The following is a 27,181-nucleotide window of genomic DNA, read 5'->3' on the forward strand; positions in this document are numbered from 1 at the left end:
GGAATTAATTCAGGAAGTCCAATTTCCCACTGATAGGGATTCCAGAGAGATGCAGAACACAAAGACAAGAACACTATCATAGAAACAGTACAGGGAAATTTCTCTGGAAGAAAATAAACCCTAGCTCAGTGAATGACAAAAGACCCACACTGGGGCGAATACTTGAGAAATTTCAGAACAAAAGGGAGAAAGAAAATATTCTAAAACGTTACAAAGAAATATTTCCATTTTACAAAGGAAAAAATATTTGACTTCTTGACAAGACTGGAAACTATATAACAGTAGAGTAAGGCCCTCAGGATTTTGAAGAAAAAATTATTTCCAAACTTCAATTTTTATATCTCTAGTACGAATAAACTGTAAGGTAAATTACAGAAATTCTGGAGAGTATATCCTCCCAAAACAAGAGATTACACACACACCAAAAAAAAGAGGAAAAAAATTGGGAACTGAAAGGCAGGGAGCAAGGAGGACGACAGCAAGCAACAGGCCTAGAAACGCAACCAGTTCCAGCTGCAGCCCAAGACTGAGCTCCACGAAGTTTTTCAAGGGGAAAAAAAAAAAAATCAAACCGCCTAATTTCTAATTCGCCAATAATAAAAACACCGAAATTTTTTTGTAGAGACATGAGGAAAACAGCAATATATTCTCAGAAAACTAACTATATTAAAAGCGAAAAAAGTAAATATAAATTCCAGAAATACATAAAAAAATTGTACAAGAAAGGAAATAACAGAGAAGTCAAATCATTGTGCTTGTACATCTTGAACTTATACAGAGCTATAAATCAACTATATTTTAATAAAACCTTAAACAAAACACAAAACAAATGAAACAATCACATACACTACTTGGCTTAGGAGTGGATAACCCTTTACGTAGACATAATGTAAACATGGAATTTTCAATTAACCAAAACTTCTGATATAACAGTACTGAGAAAACCAGGGAATGGAACTGGGCAGTCATAGTGGCATATGCAAGAGAAAGTATAAAAGGTAAATCTTCATTGACAATAATGATAAATAAGATTTAAATTAGGAACTCTATAAATAGAAGTAAAAATGTTATTTAGAAATATGGAAGTAAATACTAGATGAGCTAGAGAGTTCAAAGCTTGCTTCTAGGAAGTGGGGAAAGACTGGAAGGTAGATAGCTGTTTTTCTTTTAGTGTTAGTTGGTATTTTATAATTACATGCAAATACTACACCAGTAAAAAAATTATTTTTAAGGAAGTATTACTGTACTCACATATTTTCAAAAATGGCCACAACTCAAAACCTAAGCAAAAAAACAAAAGAAACCTAAGCATACCTCCTGCAAATTTTGGTCTTCTTGAGTCCAAGAATTTAAAACATGTGCTCCAGAGTCACTTACAATGAAATTCACCTAATAGAGTTCAAAGAAATAATTAGTATTCAACTCCAATTCCACTCAATTACATATTTAAAATATTTAATTATAAATATCTTTTAATATATGTAATACAAACACAAATTGAAGTGCAGTCTCTAGCACTAGTTTGCTGACTGATTCATTCATACATACACAGAACACCTAGTACCAGGAAAACAGTTCTGCCCCTCACAACGTGGGGAACATCCGGGGTTCTCAGATGTAGAAAGACAGAGGGCAGGGCAGGAAGAATACAAACAAAAATAAACTAACAAGATGATTTCAGAGAATGATAAATGATATGAAAAAGAAATTGTTTAGCTTTTTTAGATCAGTTGATCAGAAAAGGGCTCTCTATAAAAGTGGCAATTGCTGCTGCTGCTGCTAAGTCGCTTCAGGAGTGTCCGACTCTGTGCGACCCCATAGACAGCAGCCCACCAGGCTCCCCTGTCCTTGGGATTCTCCAGGCAAGAGGGGAATCGAAAATGACCAAAAGAAAACAGCCAGGGAAAGAAATGGAGGTAGAGAATACTAGGTACAGCAAACTGCAAATGCAAAAGCCTCTGTGTACTACCACAAGGTCAGAAAAATATGCTGGAGTTGTATCACATAAGGCAGTGGAGGCCAGAAGAATGGATTTGGACTTCATTCTAAATTTTAAAGTAAAATGCAAACCAAAAAATACTATCAGGTAAGATGATGACAGTAAGGACATATTAGAAAATACATCAGAATATGGCTGTGTTCTCTTTTGGGAGGAGGGTGAGATTATTTATTCTTCACTGAACTATACGGTCTAATTCATGATCTTTTTTCTTATTGTCTGTGAAATACTAGTTTTGATTTCCCAGTAAGTTTGATAAGTAACCTTTTCTCCTGAGGTTTATCTGACAGGAACATGTCTTACTGGCCCTTTTACTCACATTACTGCAATGAAATCTTACAACAATCATAGGAAGGAGGTGTTATGCTGACTAGGGAAGAAACTGAGGCTTGAAGAGATGAAGCAAAAAGATCAAGGTCACACTGCTGGTTGCTTAATGATGTCAGAACTTGAACCGAAACCTATGCCCTCAACCACTACATTATGCTTCCTCTCATACTTTTTTTTTATCCTACATGATACACAATTTACAGAGGGACTAAAAGCAATTTATATTTAATTTAGAATACATCTGAATGTGTAATATATATTAGACTTTCCATGTTCAGCCTGACTGTTACTCCTCTGCCTATGCCAGTCTATGAACTGGCTAGGTCCCAGCCTACTCACTCCAGTATTCTTGCCTAGGAAATCCCATGGACAGAGGAGCCTGGCAGGCTACAGTCCATGGGGTCGCAAAGAACTGGACATGACTGAAGTGACTAAACAAGAGGTCCCAGCCTACGCTGCTCCAAATGAGACAGAAAACACATCATCCACTGTGGCTAACCAAATGACTTCCCTTAAATACAACAGTTGAGATTCTGAAACCTGAAGATCATTTTCATACTAGAAATTTTTATCAATCTTACATTTCTCTTCGTACTGATAAAAACAATTTCCACTTAGCATTCTTAAGAGTATTTCTTTACAAGATGGCCAAACCCTGCGGCGGTTTAGGACACTTTCACTAAAACTGTAAGCAGCCTGGTTCTGAGAATTCTGGTTCTGCCTCTAACTAGCTATATGACTCAGAGCAATTGCTTCTTTTGACCTCAGTTTCTGCATCTCCAACAAGGCAATAATAAACAAGACTAATATTCACATGAAACACACCAACATACTCTGACAAAGTGCTTTCAGCCAACATCCCTTCTGCTTATGCTGGCAACAGTTCTCAGTGGTCAGTGTCTGTTCCATTCTGGTTATTACATAGTTTGAATATTGTCCCATTAATTACAGTAATTACCGCATAGGACTGTTGTGAGAGTCATAGGAGTTAATAAATATGAAGCACATGTAAGAAGAGCTTTGTAACTGTAAGCTGTTATTATTATTGTTGGCCCCGATTAAATATATGTAACATATTAATCCCAAAGGGGCGTTCCATATACCACATTTTTAAAGTAGCAAATAAACAGTAACTCAAATTGATAGCAAATTCATATATTAAAAATGTAACAAGCAGTTAAGTACACCCCCAAAATCATGATTTTCCTTGTACTTCACACTCACCAGCTTTTTGAAAGGAAATATGTCATACATTATCCTACAATATTCCATGGAAGATTCTACTGAGCAAGTCCACAACGATTTAGATATGGGGGCCAATGGGATGATTCCTTGGGTCCTATTCTTCACCAGCATATCAAACTCGACATGCTGTCTGCATGACTCTGCCATGTAAGGGCAGTGATCCACGACAAACACCGTTTTATGAGATTCAGAAAAAATCTTCATCTTGTTTCAACCTGTAAAGGATAAAATATATTAGCCAAACATCTTATATATAACATTTAATCTCTTAAATTATTTCTAATGACTGTCTCTTTTCCTCAAGATGATTTGGTAGGGAACATAAATAATCAAGATTCAATGAAATTTATCCAACAAAGGACAAGATTTAATGAGGTCATGACAATAAAGTAACTATCAATTCAAGGGATGAGCTGCTCCATATTAACCTGTTATTCTACCGGAGGCAGGGAACACTGCAATCCATGCATACATTTTTCGCTTTTGGAATGCACTTAAACTTGTCAGCAGGAAATATTTTTACAAATAATCGAATTGTTTCTCTTACACAATATCAAACATAATACACGACAAGTACTCTTCAAATACACGTTTGATCATCCTTGTTAATTGACATCAATTACATATAAATCTCTAAACTTAATTCAGTCAGTATTTTGGGGCTTCCCTCCAAAAAAAATCCCAAGACTTCTGAAGAAGGGTAGAGGGGGAGAAAGAATGAACTGGAAAGAGGAGTGACAACAAAGGGAAGTCCCAAACATAACAAACATCTCCTAGGATAACTGTGTATCAGGTCTTCGCATTAGGATAAGGACCTCAAATTCACGTTCTCCCCCTTAGCTTATGAAACACCACGGTAAATTTATCATGTAGAACAGAAAAACTTAGGTGCTACCATCACGCTGGTGGGGAGGAGGAACTTCAAGAACTTTTCTTATAGCAACTCCCTTGCTTCGCTAAGAAAATCTTACACTGAATAGACAAATCCACATTCGAAAAGCACATGGTAAACAGAGCAAAAGTGCTCATCAAAACGAACTGACTTTTTACAATCTACCTATTTTCTTCTACTGCTTTCAAACGTATTTCCCCTTCATGCAAAACTCTTCTTTGAGAAACCTAGACACACTCTGCTGGAAGGTGGGGGGTAGAAAGTACAAGGTGAGTGGATAGGGAAGACCTCAGGATCGAGGTTCGCTTACTTTCGTGCCTGGTCCTGCAGTGAAAACGAACAGAGGCTATGGACCACAGCCTCTCTGGAAAAGGCTGCTGGCTGGGTGGGGAGGGTCAGCGCACAGTCAGGAGTGACTGGTACCAAAGACAGGGGACTATGCTTTCCCCGTTCATCTCTTAGCACACCGGTCCTTCCCAGGCTTCCTAAATGCAGGAGCGCGCGCGCGCCTGCGCGTGAACACAAACACTCACACACTCGGACTGGCGCGTGCGCAAAGCACTCTTCGATAGCCCCGCCAAGCTGCCCTTCCCCCTCGGCGGGCCAGACGCCCAGGTCTCTAACAGGAAGAGGGCGGAGCTAAGAAAAAAAATTGCCTCCGACCCTCAAGATTTTCTACCCGCTAATTTTCCCAATCACCCATTGGGAAGACTGATCCCGGCGACCTGAGAGCCTCCCCAAGAGCGCAGTACCAACCACAGCACCAGCTAAACCAGTCACGGCCCCCTAAGAGCAAAGGGCTCCCACTAGATCTCCCTGCTCCGTCTCTCCACCCAGCCCGTTCCCCTAGCAAAACTCGCGAGACTTTGCGAGAGGCCGAGCAAAAGCCCGAGTGTGGACTAGCGGGGAGGGACGTAAAGTGGCCCGCCCCTACGACTTGCGCATGCCTAGCTTGAGGCCTCAAATAAATCGCTGAGGTCTGCCCCCACCCCCCAACCCCCCACCGTTACGCGAGGAAGGAAGTCTCGCGAGGTTAAAGCGCTTTGAGAGCGCTGGTCGGAGGCGGTCGCCGGAGGTTTTCTCCTTGCCAGTGATGGGGACGAACCCCTGGATCCCCGCAGCCAGCCCTGCATTGCCTGTTCTGGGTTCTGCGTCTGCTCGCTGAGGAAGCTGAACAGGCGGGAGGAGTCTCTTCCCTTGAGTGCATAGGTCCCTGTTGGCAGAGGCTTTGAGTCCTAACCGCCACAGCTGACGGCTGCGAGGGATTGAGACCAGAGTAAGTGGAATCAATCCTGGGAGGCGAGCGGGCGTAGCGAGTCGTAGGCTTTCCTTCCCCTTTTGCACCACCTTTTGAACCACCGGCTGCCCGTTCCTGGGCGCGGTACTTCCTGTTCTCAGCTCTAAGCACCTCTTTCCGGAACTCAGGTGCAGAAAGTTCGATGAAAAGCCTTGGCCCTAACCCGTGTGGACACACCTCTGTTCTCTGTTTTCTCCCTGCCTAGCCCACCTGGCAGCTCACCGTTGGCGGGGCGGGGTGGGGGTTGTCTGCCGGGATGGAAGAGGGTTCCTTTTCAGGTTTCAATTTACCTCTTTGCGTAAGAACCATTCCCTTTCTTGAAACCACCCTTCAAGAAATATTACTCTTCCTAGTTCTCTTCGCGGATAACCAACTGTCTTTAAACTGCCCTCTGAAGAATCCTACCTTTTTCTTGGTTTTCATCTTACTTTTCTTCTGTATCCGGTCTCGGATAATAGTACTGGTATCCATCCAGTTGTCTGCACTAGAAACCCAAGGCTCATCCTTGACTGTATTTCCGCTTGTACTGCACTGTGCTATTTCTTCTTTCAAAACCAGATGATTTCCCCACCAGCCTCCTCCCCTGGTTACCATTCTGAAATACAAATCTGTTTATGTCAATCCTTTCTTGAAACTTTTTCAATAACCTTACCGCTGACAGAATTAAGTCCTATTCGTTAAGCGTATCACATAGCGCCTTTTACTGTCTGTCCCAATCCATTTTTACCTTTTCTGTTTTATATTGCCAGTACCTCAATATTCGTTCACGCCAGACTGCTGTTGTCCAAACACGCCAAGCACTTTTACAGCTCTCTGCCTTTGTATGTGCTGTACCATCTGTCCTGAATGCTTCCTCTTCCTTTTTATAAAACCACCTATCAAAATCTAATTCATAGACCATTGTCTTCTCCGGCTCCCCCAGGTGATACTGATAGTACCACTGGCTCTCCCAAAGCATTTGAAACAGTATTTCTACAGAACTTTTAGATTGTATAACATTATTTATTCAGGTATCTTGTCTCGTGCCAATTTGAGCTTGAGTCTGGAATCACATCCTACTCATCTTTGTAGCAAAAGTTAATTCATTGCTTGGCACATAGCAGGCATTATTTGTATTAATATATACATGTGTATACTTATTTATAATGTGAGTGTGCGTGCTTAGTTGTTCACTGGCCAACTCTTAGTAGCCTTGTGGTTTATAGTCCCCCAGTCTCCTCTGTTTCTGAAATTTTCCAGGCAAGAATACTGGAGCAGATTGCCATTTCCTACTCCAGAGGAATCTTCCTGACCCAGGGATTTAACCCAAGTCCCCTGCATTGGCAAGTGTATTCTTTACCACTGAGCCACCTGGGAAGCCCCATTTATAATATAATAGTTCTGAAGATTCATCAAGTAGGAGTCCTTAGCATCCTCAAAAAATGTAGAATTTTAGAGCCAGAGGAACCTTATATATTAGTTTAAAAAACGCTGACCAGTTTTGAGTATGAGGAATTCTGTACCACTAACACACAAGTAATTGTATTTTTAGTATCTGTTAGTTGAGATTGTGCATCGTGGCACGAAGCTATTATGCTTTTACATGATTTTGTATTTTATTATTAGCAGTCTCTGTCTATTAAAACTGGTGGGATATATAGGTATGAGAGAAATATTTAGACTACAGACCATGCTTAGTGCATGTACATCTGTGCCACCCTTCCAGTGATTCCTTGGCCATAGGTTAGAAATAACTGGTTTAGGCTAGATTAGTTTCTTCTTAAATTGTCATACTTGTTTGAACATATATGTATATGAACTTATATTTAGTCACAATTCCAAGGAAATATGTAATTAAAAAAAAATAAAACTTCACCTGTGTCCTTGCTTTCAAATTCTGTTTCTTCTAACTTTAAAAATTCATCTTCTTCAAAAAGCTGCTTCATAAAACTCTAAATGTGTTCATTCCATTATTTTCAAGGATAGTGAAAAATTTTTGTGCTTTCAAATACAGTGACATGTGTGTAAGGTGCTTTTTAAAAGTACATAATTTATAATTTACATGTTTTCTCCTTGATCTCTGTAAATTTCTAAGAAAACCATGACTATGCCTTTCATTTTTGTACCTCCATGGGTGACAGTTAATATTTTCTACAAAGTAACTTTAGAGGCACCTGCCCGAACAATAAAAATTTTTAAACTAGATTGTTGACATTTATAGACACATCTGTGGTATGTCAGTGGTCACAGTATTTCTCTGTGGTTCCAGGTATAGGATAATGGATTTGTGGATAAAGGAGAAAGAAGAATGATTTTAATTTCTTTAAATTTTTCTTAACCAAAGTCTAAAAGTAAACAGCTGGCAGTTTCTTTCTTGGGTGGGTGGTGGTTTTTATCAGCAGCAGAATGTTCTGAACCCTCTGCCAGGAGTCTGACTGCAAATATCTTTGGTTGGTAGAGTGGGCGAGAATGTGCTTAACATGGGGGAGGGGGGCGGAGGGTGGAGGAGAGTAGGACCAGGAACTGCTTTAAAAAATTTTTACCTGCAATTTGAACCTACCTGTAGAAGATAATGTAAGTAAGTACACTAGTTAAGTTTGACTAGTTAAGATGCACACTTAAAAACATAAATTGAGAATATCTTTTTTTTTTTAATTGGAGTTTGTTTTTTTTTAATTTAAAACTTGTTGGAGAATGGGAAAACAAATCTTCCTCCCACTGCAGTTACCAACGAAAAGGGAGGACTCGGGGAGGGAGAGAAGCACAGTGGTTTCCAAAAATGTGGCAAAGTAAATGCATATTATAAAATATTTTAAACTTCTCTGTGGTTTCACATACAGGAAATAAACATGCAGATTCTTAGAAATTTTATGTCACTGCTTATCTAAAATGCTAATAAAAGTATGCTTTTAATTACCTGCTTTTTATAATTCTTTACCCTGAATAGAATTGGGCTTACCTGGTGACCCAGATGGTAAAAAATCTGCTGGCAGTGCAGGAGACCCAGGTTCCATCCCTAGGTTGGGAAGATCCCCTGGAAAAGGGAATGGCCACCAACTCCAGTATTCTTGCCTGGAGAATCCCATGGACAGAGGAGCCTGGTGGGCTACAGTCCATGGGGTCACAAAGAGTTGGACATGACTGAGTAGCTAACACTTCCCCTGAATAAATAAGTTTTTATAGTTACAAAACAGATTTTAAATGTAGTTCATTTTGATAGGAGTATTTCATTATGCAATCTAGAGAATGTTTTTTTAAGTGGATGTTAATTATAGTTTTAAAAAGCCTAGTTGGTCTTGTTAAAAAACAAAATTCAACTGAGTAAAGTTTAAAAATCTTTTTGGCTTTGTTCAACAGTTCATGAATCAGGCAGCACCCCACCTAGCAGAAGGGAGTTCCAAGGAGCTGTACAAAATGAGACACTGTTACAGGAAAAGGAACAAGGAAGTTATACTAGCAAAAAGCAGGTTGGATGTGACAAGGTCACTTTCCTTTAGGGGATGGCAGGGGTCTGTCAGGCAAGCGACCTCACAGTGATTCCTGATTGAGTGATTTAAGGTTCCATTTCTGGAAGAGGCCAAAACTGTAAGTTAAGTCTTGGTTTGATGATATGGGGCTTAGCATAAGTGACTCCATTTGGGGCCTGTTTTCTTTTTTTTAACAGTCTTACAGATTAACTGTGATGACTGGTTAAAATAAGTGCTAGGCTTCTTATTGGTTATGAGGGAGGATATTAGAATTTGTTATTTTTTCATCTTCGTTTACACTTCCATTTATTTTTTACAGCTGGTTTGAAATGCAGTTTATATAATATTTTGGAAGTCTCATTGGTGGAGTAGCATCAAGGAATTTGCTTTGTTTTTCCACCCAGGACACCACGGTAGTTTTTATATAGGTAGAGGCAGGCAGAGCCCTGGAGAGCCATCTTGGCTGATGAACATCCCTAGACTGGGATCAGAAGTTCTATTTCTGGTAGTCTCTTGGCTCCTTCCTTGCTGCATGGTGCTGTCAGTCTGCTCCTTTCTGTTCAAGTCCTGAGTCTGTTTCCTCATTGATAAAATGGGGATAACAGTTATCCCAGTGAGCAAGATTCGGTATAAGGTTGTATCCCTTAGGTTCAGAAAGCTACCAACAGTTGGAATCTAACAGCTGAGGCAGCGTACTGATAGATAAATAGATCCAGAAATAGAGAGCTCAGAAACATACCAATACATTTATTGAGAAAACATACAACAGATGTGGCAGTAAAATTCAGTGGGGGTGAAATGTACTGTCCAAAAAATGGGAAATGAGACAATTGGTTGTCTCTATGAGAAAAGGAAAATATAATTAGATATCTTCCACACATGCAAATAAACAGCAAATGAACTAAAGATAAAGGCAAAACGTTGAGGATAGGTAAGATTCTTTACCGTCTGATCCATCAGGGAAGCCCGTATATCTCCCTGTCTAACCTGTTGTCAAGTTGGTAACCCCAGACACAGCTTAACTTTTTCATATTTCAGAAAGAAAGATTTGTCATTATCTGAAAAGATTGCATCTAGATCAGGGCTCTGTTTCAGTTAATCTACAGATTCCTTTGCCCACAGAATTCTGAGAGCATAGCTTATGGGGAGAGGGCAGCTTACTGAATTACAGTATAGGTATTCGGTCACCTGTCACCTCATGCTGTGTGGGAACTTCAGTGCATTTTATTTGGAAACATCCTAGCTATTGTTTGTAGATGTCATGTTATTACAAAGCATAAAGAGGTTTCTTCTGATATTAGTCCCAATAATGTCATTTACATGTTGGGACATTTACATGTCAAGATCCTCATACCTGAGTTTTTCTGTTAAATCAAGATAAACTTCTCTCAAATCTTTTACAGCTTTCTCTGCTGCTGCTGCTGCTAAGTCGCTTCAGTCGTGTCCGACTCTGTGCAACCCCATAGACGGCAGCCCACCAAGCTCCCCCGTCCCTGGGATTCTCCAGGCAAGAACACTGGAGTGGGTTGCCATTTCCTTTTCCAATGCATGAAAGTGAAAAGTGAAAGTGAAGTCACTCAGTCATGTCTGACTCTTCGTGACCCCATGGACTGCAGCCTACCAGGCTCCTCTGTCCATGGGATTTTCCAGGCAAGAGTACTGGAGTGGGGTGACAGCTTTCTCTAGACTTTGCTTTTTTATTTTCTTTCAACATCTGTTGCAACCAGTTATTTTTACTGTAAGACATTTTTTTTCTGTTTTTAAATGTAATTTTACTCTAAAAAATCTGATGTTCTGTAGTTAGTGGAATTGATGGGAGATATGGAGATATGGGGGCTTCCCTGGTGGCTCAGATGGTAAAGAATATGCAATGCAGGAGACCCGGGTTCAGTTCCTGGGTCAGGAAGTAGCTAACCACTCCAGTATTCTTGCCTGAAGAATCCCATGGACAGAGGAGCCTGGAGGGCAACAGTCTGTGGGTCACAAAGAGTCGGACACAACTGAGCGACTAACACTCCGTCACTCATGGAGATTTAGTGACCCCCATATAAATGAGAAAGCTGTATTATTGCCTAGCTCTAATTTTAGGTAATTCCAGAAGGGCAAGGCCTTGTTGGAAGACATCTTAGATTTTAATGACTGTCCTTTCATGTTTTAACCTATAGTAAGAATTGGTTCCTTTAGTGGCCCTTTTGCTGTTGTATTTTGAAGTGCCCTTATCTAAATCTCCTAAATCTTTGAAGACAAATCTTTTGGTTGTTTTATCTAGAGAGACAGAAGTTGTATTAATTTCCAACTTAATTCTTAAAGCTCTCTGGAAATGTCTGGTCATATAGTGAACATTTTATAAATTGGCAGTTTTATTTTGATTAAATCTTCTTATTCAGCTTTGAACCTGTTTATAAAAACAGGACAACATACTCTCTGCTTCAGCTGTTGGGTACAACCACGAATGCTGTTTGAATCTTTTTTCATCTTTATTTAGTTTGCAATTTTGAATCTTTGCTAGATATAATCTTAATGAAAGCCTGCTAAAATGGTGGGATGTGTTGTATTTTATTTCTTTTAAAATGTTACACAGTTGGGTTATTTAAATCTCTTGCTGCATTTTTCTGAATCTGAGGGGCTAACAATTAACCTAACGAGTCCCATGTAGTAGTATCTTAAGAAGACCTATATTCTGTAGCAAATTCTGTCTTCCTAAACTTGGTGAAAATCCTTAATTAGAGCCCTTAACTTTGTTCTACACCTGAGTTTTAATTTAATTGCTATAGATTTGGCTTATGACATAGAAACATTACAAGGTAATTTTATTTTTTGAGAAAATCTTAAAGGGTGGCTCATATATTAACAGAAAATAAAGCAAAACAGTAGAAAGAGAAAAATTCAAGAGTGATAAGTGTCAGAATGTTAAAAGTTTTTGAGAGATTTTAAAATAAAAATTTTGTTTTGAGGTCTCAGCATATCAGTTGAAGAAGCTAACTATTGGCTGTGTTATGTTTTGTCTCCTAGTTTTTCAGCTCCTTTTATACATTTTAGTTATTGATTTTAACATATCAGAAGTTTTCCATAATGGCCAGTGTTGTTCTAAGTTAACACTTCCTTTGCCATTTACTAAGGAAAGTGCAAGAGTTAGAATTATTAAGAATTTTTATATGAGAAGCTGAAGTTCCTCCAGAAGGAGGTTGATCCTTTAGCGTAGCATGACACGTAGAGGCCGCTTTGGCTGGTTAGTAGTGTACGTTTGTGGGTGGTGTCTGAGGTCACCTGACCAAGCAGAGGCTAGGAAGGGTCATATGGTCAGAGACCTGACAGTCACTGACTGTAGAATACGAAATAATAAAATGACCTTTTTTCACAAATGGCAAGATAGGGATTGCCCTCATGAAGAGCACAGTTTCTATATAACATTCAGTTCAGTTGCTCAGTCTTATCCAACTCTTTGCAACCCCATGGACTGCAGCATGCCAGGCTTCCCTGTTCATCACCAACTCCCGGAGCTTGCTCAAACTCATGTCCATCAAGTCGGTGATGCCATCCAGCCATCTCATCCTCTGTCGTCCCCTTCTCCTCCTGCCTTCAATGTTTCCCAGCATCAGGGTCTTTTCCAGTGAGTCAGTTCTTCCCATCAGGTGGCCAGAGTATTGGAGTTTCAACTTCAGCATCAGTCCTTCTAGTGGATATTCGGGATTGACTGATTTGATCACCTTGCAGTGCAAGTCGAGAGTCTTCTCCCACATCACAGTTCAAAAGCATCAGTTCTTCAGTGCGCTAAAGAATCCGCCTACAATGTGGGAGTCGCAGGAGACATGGGTTTGATCCCTGGGTTGAGAAGATCCCTTGCAGAAGGAAATGGCAACCCACTCCACTATTCTTGCCTGAAGAATCCTATGGATAGAGGAGTCTATATAACATAAAATGTATTTGGTGAATGTACACTTTTGTCCCCACTGTATATTTAAGGTGTTTTAAATACATTCTGATTTTGTTCTCAAACTTTATATATATATATATAAACACATATGTGTATATATGTAATATATAATTTTATATATTTATATATGTTGTGTATAATTTTTTGAATGTTATAAATTTTAAGTTTGTTCCATCTTAACAGAATCAAAACCACAGGTGTTCTTAGATGTTTTTCATGCTGAGACAGTGAACGATTCGCTAACAAATGTAGCTTAAGCATAATGTGTGTTAAAGTGGAACTAAAAATAAGATTGATATGCCAGCTTTCTTTTGAATGTTTTTCATTTTTAATCCTATGTATTCCTTTAGAAATGAGTTGCACCATTGAGAAGGCACTTGCTGATGCTAAAGCCCTTGTTGAAAGGTTGAGAGACCACGACGATGCAGCAGAATCTTTGATTGAGCAAACCACAGCTCTCAACAAGCGAGTAGAAGCTATGAAGCAGGTTTGATTTTTTTTCCCTGTTTATTCTATTTTTAAAAGACAGTCATTGACATTTGTGTGTTGCTTTTAGTACAAACTTCTGCTTAACTAGTATTTTATTTTTAATGTTTTCTGAAGTTTAAAAGTAGCTTGACTTGTGTGTTTTAGTTTACTTTAGATTGAAATATAATTTTGTCAAGGTCAACTGACATGTATGTGTCTATATATATATATCTTCTAAAACTTGTAGATTTGATCACTTAATTTCCTACAGTGATGCAGATTTGAGTTTGGAAAATACATGAATTTTTTTAGGTCTAAATACATTTGACAAAGACAAGATAATATATTTTACTAATAGTGACTCATATTTTGTTCTGTCTGCTATTTTTATAATGTAGAAATATTTTTATAAGAATATTTTGGTGGTGCTGTTTAATAATAGTTTTTGAAGATGATGCAAAGCAGTATCTTGTTTTCACCTTTTGCAGTTACTGCATTTGTGTGTGTGTGCATGCTCAGTCGTGTCCAACTCTTCGCAACACCATGGACTATATAACCCACCAGGCTCTTCTGTTCATGGGATTTTTTAGGCAAGAATACTGGAGTGGGTTGCATTTCCTCCTCCAGGGGATCTTCCAAACCCAGGAATTGAACTTGCATTTCCTGCATTGGCAGATGGATTCTTTACCACTGAGCCACCTGAGAAGCCCTATTCATTTATACTTGCTACCTTATTTTTCATTTACTGCTGCCAATTAAGGAAGAAATGAAAAGGGCTTCACTTCTTGTTATCCTTACCATTGTGTATAAGAACTTTCCAGTGGGCTGTGAAGTTGAACTACTATTTTAAGCCCTCTTTTGATTTTAACTTTAAGTTAAGATTTTAACTTTAAGAGAACTATAGAATCTCTGAAACTATGATGGAAATCACTGTAGGAAAATATATATTTATAGCGTACTCTCGTGAAGCACATCTCTTTTGTAAAAGGAAGCAGCAACCTGGGGGTACTGATTTTAACAAAGCTGCTGAAAAAGTGAAGCAAGTTTACCTATTGGATTAGCCAAAAAGTTCATGACATCTTATGGGAAAGCCTGAACTTTTTGGCCAGCCCCATATTTTGTTTTGCAACTCTTCTGCCCTAAACACTTTACATACCTCCCTGTCTAGCTTGACTCATGCATTCCAGTGAACATACATATCTTGTATTGAGTTGTAAAAAGGGGGGGGGGAGGTTGACAACCAGAGTTAAGAATCATACCATAAAATTTACCCTATTTTTAAATTTCTTGGCTGCACCACATGGCATGCTGGATCTTAGTTCCCCAACCACAAAACAAACCCACATCTGCTGGAAGCGTGGAGTTTTAACCACTGGGCCACCAAGGAGGTCCCCTACAGTTTACCCTTTTGAAGGGTGCAGTTGATTGAATTTTAGTATATTCACATGCTCTGCAACCATAATCACTGTTAATTTTAGAACACTTCATTATCCCTAGAGCTGCTCCCTAAGTCTCCCTTTCCCTGGTTCCTGGCAACCATGAATCTGTCAGTCTATAGGTTTGCCTGTTTTAAACATGTCGTATGAATGGAATAGTACTGTATGTGGCTTATTGTGACTGGTTTTTTAAAGTTTTCAAGTTTCATCTGTGTTCTAGTATGTATCAGTACTTCATTCCTTTTTATTGCTAAATATTAATACATTGTAAGGATATAGCACCTTGTCTTTTTCTATTCATTGGTTGGTGAACATTTGGATTGTTTTTCTTCTGGGGCAATTATGTATAATACTGCTGTGAATACTTGTGTATACATTTCTATGTGGACATCTATTTTCAGTTTTCTTGGGTATATACCTAGCTGTAGAATAGAAGGGTCTTATACCTCTGTGTTTAACTTTTTGAGGATCTGCCTGTCTGTTTTCCAAAACAGCTACGTCATTTTACATTCCTGTCAACAATATATAGGCGTTAGCAATTTCTGCACATCCTCTGTTAAACTCGTTATTACTTGTTTTTTGACTAAGGTCATCCTGGTGGCTGTCATGTGCTATCTCCTTGTTATATTGAGCTGTGTCTCCTTAATGACTAAAGATGTTAAGTATCTTCATGTGTTATATTGACCACAAAAACATATACATGTGTTTGTGTATCATCTTTAGAGAAATGTCTCTTCAAATCCTTTGCCCATTTTTTTTAGCTTTATTGAGATATACTTGATGTACAACATTGTGTAAGTTTAAGGTATACAACACACATGTATATATTGTGGAACATTACCTACTAACCATGAGGTTAGTTAATACTTCTGTCACCTCACGTAATTACTGTATGTAATTACTGTATGTGGTGAGAAAATTCCAAATATATAATATAGTATTGTTAACTTTAGACACCATGATGTCCATTGCATCCTCAGAAATTAGTCGTTTGCCCATTTTTTAAATTGGGTTCTTTTTCTTTTTATTGTTGAGCTGTAAAAATTCTTTACGAAATGTACACACATATATACACATATGTAAGATACGTATTTTCAAATATATTTTCTTACATCTTGAAAAAAAAATCTTTTCATTAGTATCAAGAAGAAATTCAAGAACTTAATGAAGTTGCAAGACATCGGCCACGGTCCACATTAGTTATGGGAATCCAGCAAGAAAACAGACAAATCAGAGAACTGCAACAAGAGAACAAAGGCAAGCTATATTATCACTGTTATAGCATATCAAAAGTGAGCTTTAATCTCCAATTGCACTATTGAATTCAGATCAGTTAATATTTTTTAAATGGGAAAATAGCCAGTTAAAGTTACTTTTTCTAGTCCATTATGCTTCAATTACACATATTTCTGTCTGCCTTACTTGGAATCATCTTAGGCTCTCACCTTCAATATCCATTTGTACCACTGAAATTATTACCTGTGAAATAACTCAGTTTCATTCTGCAGTCCCACCGCTTTGGCCCCTAGCTTAGGTGTTTATAGTCTCCGGCCTGAAGTATTCTCACTGGTCTCCTTGATTTCAGTCTCTTTCCGCTCCAGTCCATCTTCAGCACAATCATCAGACTGATTTTACAAAAACATATCTGGTCATGTTGTTCCTTCTCTTAAGAACCCTCACTGTGTGCTGTTTCCTTATTCAGAGGCCTTCAGAGCTGACTCTTAAGCCGCCTTTTTCGTATTCTTCCCATACCTCCCTTCTCCATGAGACCTTTGCTCTTGCCACCCTGAACGAGGTCCCGAACATACCATCCACTTCCATGCCTCCCTGCTTAGAATGCCCTGTCCTTTATTTTCAACTGAAGGAACGTACATTCATCTCACTACTATACTTCTGTGAAGCCTCCACCAATTTTTCCTCACAGACTTTTTATATGTATTAGGGTAGAGCTCCACTCTGCACTTTACCACATTGCGTTATAATTATTTATGTTTTGTTTTCTCCACTAGACTCTGAACTCTATGGCCTTTTGGTATTCCTAATACAGAGCATGATCTGACACTCAGTTGTTGTTCAGTAAATAGTTGTTACAGTGATTCTCAAAAAAATGAGCTTAAAATGGTTATTTTGAAAACTAATAAAGGACTCCATTTGGTGTCCTTTATTTCCATATGGCTAGATTTTTGTACCTCATGTTTTCTTTATGAAACATTCTAATACCCCCTTTATAAGTTTTAAAAAATGTGATGTAGAAGAGAATACATTGTGCATTTTAAACTCAAGTTTAAATAAAAGATGCTGTTACTCTTGATAGAATTACGTACATCCCTGGAAGAACATCAATCTGCCTTGGAACTTATAATGAGCAAGTATCGAGAGCAAATGTTTAGATTGCTAATGGCTAGCAAAAAAGATGATCCAGGAATAATAATGAAGTTAAAAGAGCAACACACTAAGGTAATCCCATTCTGTAAATATAATTTGCAAAAAGGACAATCAATTAACTTGTGTTCAGATTTTTAAAAAATCACAGGTGTCTTACATGATATTGAATACTTCTCTTTTTGACATTTTCTTCTTCTCCTTATTTTTTTCATGTTATGTGTCATTTTCTGTTTGATTTAGTCTTCAAACTCCCATTCTTCCCTAGTAGCTTATAATATGTATCATAAAGTAAACATTATTTGGGAAATAAAGGTAAGTCTATTCAATTCAAATTATTCAAAATTATAATGTTACCTGCTTCAAAGAAATATTTTTTCTAACTTGTGAATTGGTATATGTTGCAAAAATGAAAATTAAATGCCAGAAACCTTTTTAAAAATCCGAAAACAGCTAAAGTTAGATTTGTTTTTAAGACTGTCTTCTGAATGAGGCTAATTCATCCAGACTATAGATACTCCTGATTATTAATGGAAGCACCAAGGGGTGGGGGGAGGAAAAGAAACAATATGCTATATATTGCCTTCCCACCCATCCCATCCTCCATCACATACCACTCAACAACATTTTTAGAGACAGAGCTGAACTGGCTAGAAATCAACATTGTTTCTGCTGTTCATCTTACTAGTTGTGATTCCTGTGTTTGCTAGCAGCTGCTATGAAAAGATAGAATAGTCCTTTACCATTTACATTTTATTTTAAACTGATTTTTAACTGCTGGTGTGAAAAATATTAGAATAGATTGTGATTACAAGGCCATTATCTCTATTGGATAATGATGAGCTAACTGTTTTTTATTAGTTATAACGAGTGTTATCTAAGAAGTATTGACTGTTACAACGTATTTTTATCTTAATTATTAAAACACTTTTTAGATTCTTTAAAATATTTATTCCATCTTGGTGCTTTTAGGTATTTTTTATTATTAATTCTACTAAAAACAAATATTTAGTAAATTGCTTTAACATGTAAATTCAACTTTCCATATTAAGGAAGTTAGTAATAGCTCTTGTGTCAAATAGTATAATAATAAATTAACAAATGTGGTTTTAATATTATGTAATTATGCTATTTATCTCCTAACCAAAAGGAACCTTGGATTGTTAAGTGGCAATCTTTTGAGTATAAAATGTATCTATTGTTAATATCATTATAAAAACATTTTATTTTGAATATGTAATTTAAGAGGTTTTTTTAAGTACAAATATGAACTGACTTAAAATTATTGGTAAAATAAGTATGTTCTTGAGACATTCCAAAAAGCCCTTGTGTTTAACGACCTAACAAATTTTTTAAGATCTACAGAGAATACTCTGGCAAGCAAGTGCTTAAGAATAAGATACTGAAGGTAGCTAGTCCCTTGTGGTAGCAGCTATGTCAGAAGCAAATGTTTTCTAAAACACATTAGATTTTACCATTCATTACAGCTGTTTTATTAATTAGCAAGTTAAACATGTCTTAAGATAGCTGTAAGCCATCCTTTTTCATTATGCAGATGAAATTCTTCTTCTAAGTGCTGATTCTTGCCTTCCATGAAATAACAGTTCAGTTACTTGTTATTAATTCTAACTAATACATATTAATGTTTGTGATTTTGATTTTTCCCAAAAAGGAGATGCTTTGATTCAAACAAATATTTATTAACACTTGCACTGGCTTAGTTATCCTAATGAGATGAATGAATAAGTTTTATTATTCTACCATAGGACCTTTCAGTGCATTGGGAGATAGAGATACAAACATGATTATCTAACATAAGGTAGGATGTGATGAATCCTAAATAGAGATCTGGATTATTACTGGAGTACTAGAGAAAGCAAGATTAGTTCTCACGAGGAGAATCTAGGAAAGTGGCAAGGAAAGGTAGTAAATCCATCTAAATCTAGCCTCGAATTAATTTGGGGGCTTAACAAGCAGAAATGGGTGAGCAGAGAAACTTGCACGATAAATATGAGCTTCCAGGATATGTTTAGGTACTAGTGCTCTGATACACCTAAACACAAAAATAATTTTATAACACATTTTTGGGTAAAACACAGAGTTACACTTAACAGCATTTTGGAGTAAGAGGCTCTGTTGAGACTACGTAACAGAATTCTGCCCTCACCTAGAAGTTTTTGAGCACACATTTAAAAGCCAATAAAAAGTTTGAGGAGAACTCATTTTCATTCAAACACTCATTTTTACATTATTTTTGAACTACTACCTTTTTGGAAATCTTAAAAAAACAAACATTTCCAACAGTTGGCTAACTCGCATGAACTAACACTCATTCAGTTTTTAAATTACGGATATTGTCCGTATTAACATTATAATGACTCTGTACTACAGATTGACATGGTGCATCGTAACAGCTCCGAAGGATTCTTCCTTGGTGCATCTCGACACATCCTTGAAGCACCTCAACATGGACTGGAGAGGAGGCACTTGGAAGCAAATCAGAATGTACACTAAATAAAACAGTCAATTTTGGGGGTGTGGATGGGGGGGCATTTAAAAAGTTCTTTACATTGAATTCTCCCAAATTAAATCAGCAAATAAATGAAATTGCTTTTAAAAAACACTATGCTTTTGATAGCCTTGCAAAAATACTCAGTGTAGAAACTTTAAATCTGTCATGAATTCGCTGTATATTGCATTATACATAGCCTGTTAGGTAATTGCAGGCTTTAGAAGGTTCTTTAGGCCAGCCTTTCATTTTGTTGTTCTAGTTAACTGTAGCTGCAAAATTTTAGGAAGCTTCAAATGGTTTACCTCTTTCTGGACATCAAAGACATTTTCTTGACAGTAATTTTAATCTGGCTTTGTAAAAGTTTTGTTTAGTCAATTAAATGAACTGTTTTAATTCAGATTTTCCATAGTTTATAGTCCTTTAATTTGCATTCACAATAAAATAAAATTACCTTTGTTTAGGTGTTACAATTAAGTATAGTAGCAGCCTCTCCATTGTGTCTGTTGTGTTTTGTCTTTTTTTTCCTCGAATGCTATTTCAAGAGAGTGCAAAGATTTTGTTGCTAGCACTTCTTGCTTTTAAAACATTTTGAAAGCACAGGTCTTGCCCTATTGTGCCTTTTAAGAGATCTATGATACTTCCCTAAAGATCTTATTGTAATAAGTGGATCATCCAGGAACCAGCCTGTAAAAATACCCTCCTGTTTGTATTGAGGTTTTTTTTCTTATGATGGTTTTGTTAGAACAGACTGTCCTGAAAAAAGTAGTTTCTTGTTTTCTTCCATTTTAGAAGCAAATGATTATTTGTTTCCTTGTAGTTGCCATATAAGACATCAAATCATAAACTGAGAAAGCTGTTGGTATTAAAAATTTTTACTCATTATCCTTATCCGACTTGCTGCTGCAGTTACCTGTACTTGACTTGCTTTTAAACGTTAGGCTCCCTTTATGGTAGGAGGGATTGTAATTATTATTTTTTTAATTGTTATAGGACATGACAGTTGCTTGTCTTGATATCATTCTTACCATCATAGTCTAATCCAGAGCTGTCTAATAGAACTTTCTGCAGTGATGGCAATGTTCTTTATCTGTGCTATTCAAATTGGAAGCCACCAGCCACATGTGGCTATTAAATGTCAGCAGTGCAACTGAGGGGCTGAATTGTTAATTTCTTAAAATGTATTTGACTTCAAGTAATTTCAATTTAAATAGCATCGCACTATACAGTGTAGTTTATTTTGCCTTCTTCCTGTGTACTAGCTTTGTATAGATTATATTAAAATAATATATAAGGATCTGTATTTTTGTTACTTAAGATATTAAACGTGTGGTTTGCTAAAGATATTCCTATTTGTTGTCTGTTTGAATATTTATATTCCTTCCACAGTTTACTAGTATTGTAGGTTTTGAGGAGTCTTGTTCAAATCCTTTTTCCAAATAGAATATATACAACTGTTTAAGAGACTGCATGTTTATGTGGGAAACTGTCAACTTCTATATTTAAGTTTTGGCCTTAGTATAACAGAGTAAGCCTCAGTTGCCAGTGAGCAATGGTCTATAGAAGTTATTCATTTAAAAAAGTATTAGTCTTGTGTCCCTGCTGATTATAAACAACAGAGAAATTACAAAACCTTTTGTCCATCTCATTTCATTAACTGTAAGCTCTTTGGAATCAGGGAACATTTCTGTTAACATTTCTCTTAACAGAAATGTTCCCATTCCTCTCACCTAGTATAGTGCTTGCACACCATAGGTGTGCAAAAAAGAATAAAAAAAGCAGAACTCTGTTCATTTTATTCAGTACTTATTATTTACTCAATACTTATCATCTATTGGGCTTCCCTGGTGGCTCAGACGGTAAAGCATCTGTCTGCAATGCAGGAGACCTGGGTTTGATCCCTGGATTGGTAAGATCCCCTGGAGAAGGAAATGGCAGCCCACTCCAGTATTCTTGCCTGGAAAATCCCATGGACGGCGGAGCCTGGTAGGCTACTGTCCATGGGGTCACAAAGAGTCGGACACTACTGAGCGAAGGGAAGAAGATATCATCTATTATATACCTAACATTAAATAATAGGGAAACACAAGCAATGTATAGGTCCTGCTGTCAGTGAAGATGATAGTCTGGAAAAGATTCTAGATTGAATTGAGATCAGTTTTTAGGGATGGATAACATAGGATATATTTATAAATCATGAAGACTTCAGGAAGGAATAGATATTGAATGTGTATCTTTCCCATTAGTTTGGTCATGGGGCATGTAGGTACGAAAAAGAAAATGTTGCTGATCATTTGTGGTGAGAGGAATGTGAAATGAGTATTTTTCCTGTTCGTGGGTTTAGATATCTTGTGCTGCTTATCCTTAATCTAGTCCTAACAGAAATCTGACTTCACAAGGACATTTATCTTCAGTCAACAGTCTTGTAAATACCTGTTTGATATATTAAGTTTATGTTAAATGGCAGTGTAAAGGTATTAACATTCATATCAAGTAGTAATGTAGATTTTATAAAAAGAGGTTTTTTTTTTAAGCGTTTCATTGATTTACAGCTTCCATCTCCTTTTTTTTTAGGAATTACAAGCACATGTTGACCAGATAACTGAAATGGCAGCAGTAATGAGGAAAGCCATTGAAATTGATGAGCAACAGGGTTGCAAGGAACAGGAACGAATATTTCAACTTGAAGTAAGTTAGCACATGTAGGTGAAAACTATTTGTACAAAGATCTATGCCAGAAAATATATCTCATTTTTAAATATTTACTTTCTGGGATGCTAGTAATGTTCTTTTTCCTAATCTGGGTACTGGTTATTTGGGTGTATAATGCAAGACCATTTATATAGTAATGTAGGAGTCAAAGATCAGTAATAAACTTATACCAGTCACTGAGAAAATTGACTTTTTGATCCTGTGTTGCTTCTGTTATTAGGTGAATATAATTCTTCAGCTTAGTAATTTGTTAAACTGTCTCTTTTATCAGAGATCACAATGATGCAGGGGGAAATTTTTTTTAATCCACAAATAATATTCTTTGGCCACTTGTATTTTTCTAGGGATATAAAAACTTTCTTACCACCTGATGGCTCAGATGGTAAAGAATCCGCCTGCAATGCAGGAGACCTCAATTCAATCCCTGGGTCGGAAGATCCACTGGAAAAGGGAATGACAACCCACTCCAGTATTCTTGCCTGGAAAATCCCATGGACAGAGAGCCTGGAGGGCTACAGTCCATGGGGTCGCAAACAATCAGACACAACTGAGCAACTAACACTTCACATAAAAGCTTTTATCGCATCTGTCCTTTATTCTGTGGTAGCAAAAGCACCATTGTTGAATAGCTCAAATTGGTAGAAGAGGTGCCCTTTATAATTTTAAAACCTTCATTTTGAAATCATGGTGGAGAAATTGGTTATAGGGGACCAAAAATGATTTTTATAACCGTACAAAATTCTCTCATTCTTTGTGACTAAGGCAAACAAACTTTCTCAGTAGAAGGCCAGATAATAAATCTTTTCAGCTTTGAAAACCAGGCAGTCTCTGTTGTAGGTACTCAGCTCTGCCACTGAAACGAAAAACCAGCCATACACACACAAAATAAGATTGGAGTCAACTGTGTTCCAGTACAGTTTAATGTACAATAACAGGCCTCAATTCCGGCCATAGTTTGCTGATGCCTGCTTTATACCATTGAAACTTAGAAAGAAAGACAAGGCTGTAGAGAATAAATTATGATAGTTATTTTTAAATGTCTAAAAATTTCTTACAGTAGTTCGGTTACTCAGTCATGTCTAACTCTTTGCAACCCCATGGACTTACAGTAGCTAATCTAGAAGATAAGGGCAAAGTCATTTACTAGTGCTCAATTTGGTCGCTTACTTTCCTTCTTAAAAAACAGCACAATATATTCAGCCAGCCTGCTGCTGTTAAATCCCCACAAGGAAAGCAAACCAGGCTTGCCCTGAATTCCATGCTATCATGGAAAATAATAAAAGTATTAAAGTACTAAGAGGTGTTAGCCCCAGGGTATTATTCACAGACTTTCTGAGTTTACACAAATAAAAATCTAGATGTTATTTTCTTCATCTATGTCATTGTTTAAGTGCTCGGTTGTGTCTGATGCTTTTGAGACCCCATGGACTGTAGCCCACCAGGCTCATTTATCCATGGAATTCTTCAGGCAAGAATACTGGAGTGGGTTGCCATTTACCACTCCAGAGGATCTTCCCAACCCAGGGGTTAAAACCCACGTTTCCTGCATTGCAGGCAGATTCTTTACCACTGAGCCACCAGGAAAGCTCCTCTTCATCTATATATACTGTGTTATAAAATAAGGCAGTTTCTGAAGTTCTGTAATTGAAGCTGCATAAATAAAAAGCCTTCACAGTGGTGGAAGACACTGAACACGTAATCCCTACCTCTTTAAAAAACTGTTCTCTGGATTCAAGTTGGTAAAGGCATATATCATTTAATACAGGGTTTCCTGACCTCCAAGATCCACTGCCTGATGAACTGAGGTGGAGCTGATGTAATAACAATAATAGAAATAAAGGGCCCAATAAATGTAATGCACTTGAATCATCCTGAAACCAACTCCTTCCCTCCTCCCACCCACCGCCTCCAGCCTATGGAAAAATTGTCTTCCATGAGACTGGTCCCTGTTGGCAAGAAGGTTGGGGACCCACTGATTTAATACATTTCTGCCAGTTACAGTACTTGCTTTTATTTATCATACCTTCATATGTTTGGTTTTTCTTAAGATATGTTTTTACTATTATAGCCACCGTGCTGACTGCTTCTTTTTGTTTCCTTCCTTATAGCAAGAAAATAAAGGCTTGAGAGAGATTCTTCAAATAACTCGAGAATCATTTTTGAACCTTAGGAAAGAGGATGTGTCAGAAAGTACATCTTTGTCAGCATTAGTAACCAGTAGTGACCTCAGTCTGAGGAAGAGCTGAAGAGCTTTTTAAATCTGTGAACTTCTTACAAGGTTCCAGCACACTCACTGGGACTGGCTTGTTAAGTGAATGAATTAACAGCAAAATCCATCTCAAGTTACCCTTTGTTTTGTTTTGTTTTTCTGTAATATGTACAGTGCACTGGCAAGGACATTTAAAAGATAGCAATGAGAAAATACATAGTTAATGGTCATAGACTTTATTCCAAATATAATTGAAAAGTAGAAATTAAGCCTTTGTTAATTGGTGAACAAGATTTTTGTAATTTTTATAATTACAAAATTACAAAATTTGAATTACAAGAATTTTGTAATTCTGCCAATTAAATGTAATTGGCAGAATTAAAGATTTTCACAGCAACTACTGAACCTAACAAGAGCTTTCAGCAGTGCTGTTGGCTTTCAGTTGACATTTAGATAAACATGAATATTCCCAACAAATGTCTTGGAATTCATAAAAAAATATCCCAATTTTAATATACAAATTTTGCCACAGTATTGTGAATGGAAAAATCATCATACTGAATTATTTTCTTCCTATTTGGTGAAAGTTAACAAATAGCTTATGTACCATGAGACTTCAGCTTTAATGATTGCCTATCGACCTTCTCATTAATTTAAATTTTTGTCAAACAAAGTTCAGTTTAAAAGGCTGTTAGGAATGTTTTATATGCACCATAAATAAAAGAGATAATTTAATTTGAGCTCATTTATCATCATAATGAGCTGACACTTGTCCATGACTTGCTTAAGTACATGAGATATCATTTCAGGAATGAAAGAGAAGAAATACTACTTTCTAAGAAAGAAGAGCTTATAAGAGACATATTTAGTAGGTTAAACTACTTCTTTGAATAAGTTTTGGCTCTAAATCAGTAAGGAAGATGAGATTTTTCTCTTCTCTGGTTGATCTTTAAGGATATTATGTAGCTCATTTAGCTAACAGTTGAAATGTTTGATATAGCAAGCTAGGTATGGTAATTTCACAGTAAATTGGGAATTGCTCTGCCTCAGAACCCTTTTTTTTTTTTTAAGTAATTGCTCTTAAGAGATACAGAAACAGTAAATTAAAATAAAAAATTTTTTTGCTAGGTCTAAAGCTCCATCTGGTTTTCATAAACATAAGCAAAAGATATTTCTTGTAACCTTTCAGTCAAAGGGTTGGGGAGTGCCAGGGGAAGAGGGGGAAATCTGGATTTATAAGTATTTGTTTTATTTTTTACAAAATGTATGTCCAATATGTAAGTTTTTAAAAGCCACTAGAAATAGAAATGTGGTGACATCAATCAAAATCTAAAATTTTCATATTTCGTGATGATTATAGAAAAAAGGTAAGAATGTCAAATACTATTAAATATACTGTACTCATTTATATTGAATATATATTAAAATATGCATGGTAGAACATTCTACTTTGGAGTGTATAATTTGTTAATAATCACATGGTAACTTTTATGTATAATTTCATATATGGTAAAATTAAAAACTGCTTTTCACTTCAGAATTTTTTTATCTTAAGTTTGGAATAGTTGAGGAGACTGATTGAATAGACAATGGGCCCAAACATTAAACAGATTTATTTTCTCATTCAGAGGCCTTGATTGGTATTTTATAAACAAGTAATAAATTTTATTTTTAAACTTCTCTATTGGTTTTTGGGAAAATATCCTTTAATTTGATGGCGCATTCATAGAGTTTTTATCCCAAGTCAGAATTAAAATAAGCTACACAATTGAAATTAAGTCTGAGGCAATTTGTTGGGGCAGCTCTATTATAAAACATTACTTGACAAATAATTATTTTTATAAATAAATAGGTTGAATTAATTTATTCTTGGTCTTCTTACTTGGATATTATTTTAAGAACTTGGTGTTTAAAAACATGTACTTTATTATATAGCAACAGTGTTCTATCCCATACATTTTTTTTTTAAGCAGAACCCTTAAATTTATGTCTGAGACTATGTACTGCTAGGAACCTATTTTATCAATAAAGATGAGTAATTAAAATTGGTATGGTCTCCAAGTTAATTTGAAAACAATACTTACATTTATTTTTACTTGTAGGTATTTTTTTAGGGCTGTTTGTTTATCCTTACCACAAAATTAGTACTTAGCAACAGCTTCTACCTGTATTCCTTGGGAACTGGCCAGCAACTTAGTGCTGATTCTGCAGACCTTTGGATCATCTGTAGTGGGTTTAAAAATGTCTTTTGTGATATGTCCGGGTACTAACTGCTCTACCTATGGATGTGAGCATATTTGCAGATACAGTCTTTACAGGTTT

At 36.8% G+C, this 27,181-nt stretch overlaps 2 protein-coding genes across 5 annotated transcripts in view; one reads left to right on the plus strand and one right to left on the minus strand.

Moving 5' to 3' along the window:
* The window catches only part of INTS13 (integrator complex subunit 13), a 31,438-nt gene extending 25,140 nt beyond the window's left edge, over positions 1 to 6,298 (minus strand). Inside the window, exons 1-3 of one of the 3 annotated variants that reach the window (XM_070371233.1) lie at positions 6,169 to 6,298; positions 3,554 to 3,789; positions 1,315 to 1,389 (exon numbers count right to left, since the gene is read on the minus strand). In XM_070371233.1, the coding sequence (XP_070227334.1) occupies positions 1,315 to 1,389; positions 3,554 to 3,778 (300 nt within the window). In that variant the 5' untranslated portion in view covers positions 3,779 to 3,789; positions 6,169 to 6,298. Of the gene's footprint in view, positions 1 to 1,314; positions 1,390 to 3,553; positions 3,790 to 4,776; positions 5,320 to 6,168 lie in introns of those variants that run through there. The other 2 variants (XM_005902446.2, XM_070371234.1) reach the window with 2 other exon arrangements.
* FGFR1OP2 (FGFR1 oncogene partner 2) lies at positions 5,470 to 26,908 on the plus strand. Of its 2 annotated transcripts, XM_005902448.3 has the most exons (7): positions 5,470 to 5,742; positions 13,494 to 13,630; positions 16,187 to 16,304; positions 17,362 to 17,504; positions 19,821 to 19,934; positions 22,513 to 22,626; positions 24,759 to 26,908. In XM_005902448.3, exons 2-7 carry the CDS (start codon positions 13,496 to 13,498, stop codon positions 24,894 to 24,896), a joined length of 762 nt encoding a protein of 253 aa, XP_005902510.1. In that variant the 5' UTR covers positions 5,470 to 5,742; positions 13,494 to 13,495; the 3' UTR covers positions 24,897 to 26,908. The 2 variants fall into 2 exon arrangements, with proteins under 2 accessions (XP_005902510.1, XP_005902511.1); XM_005902449.3 differs by lacking the exon at positions 19,821 to 19,934 and having other exon boundaries at positions 5,473 to 5,742.
* Positions 26,909 to 27,181: the final 273 nt, after the last annotated feature.

Source organism: Bos mutus, chromosome 5 (assembly GCF_027580195.1).
Source record: "Bos mutus isolate GX-2022 chromosome 5, NWIPB_WYAK_1.1, whole genome shotgun sequence".
Lineage (NCBI taxonomy): Eukaryota > Metazoa > Chordata > Mammalia > Artiodactyla > Bovidae > Bos > Bos mutus.

Coding starts and splice junctions, on each gene's coding strand:
- FGFR1OP2 (XM_005902448.3), top strand. CDS start 13,496: ATGAGTTGCACCATTGAGAAGGCACTTGCTGATGCTAAAGCCCTTGTT. Junction 16,305..17,361: donor ACTGCAACAAGAGAACAAAG/GCAAGCTATATT, acceptor TACTCTTGATAG/AATTACGTACATCCCTGGAA. Junction 19,935..22,512: donor ACTTGGAAGCAAATCAGAAT/GTACACTAAATA, acceptor CTTTTTTTTTAG/GAATTACAAGCACATGTTGA.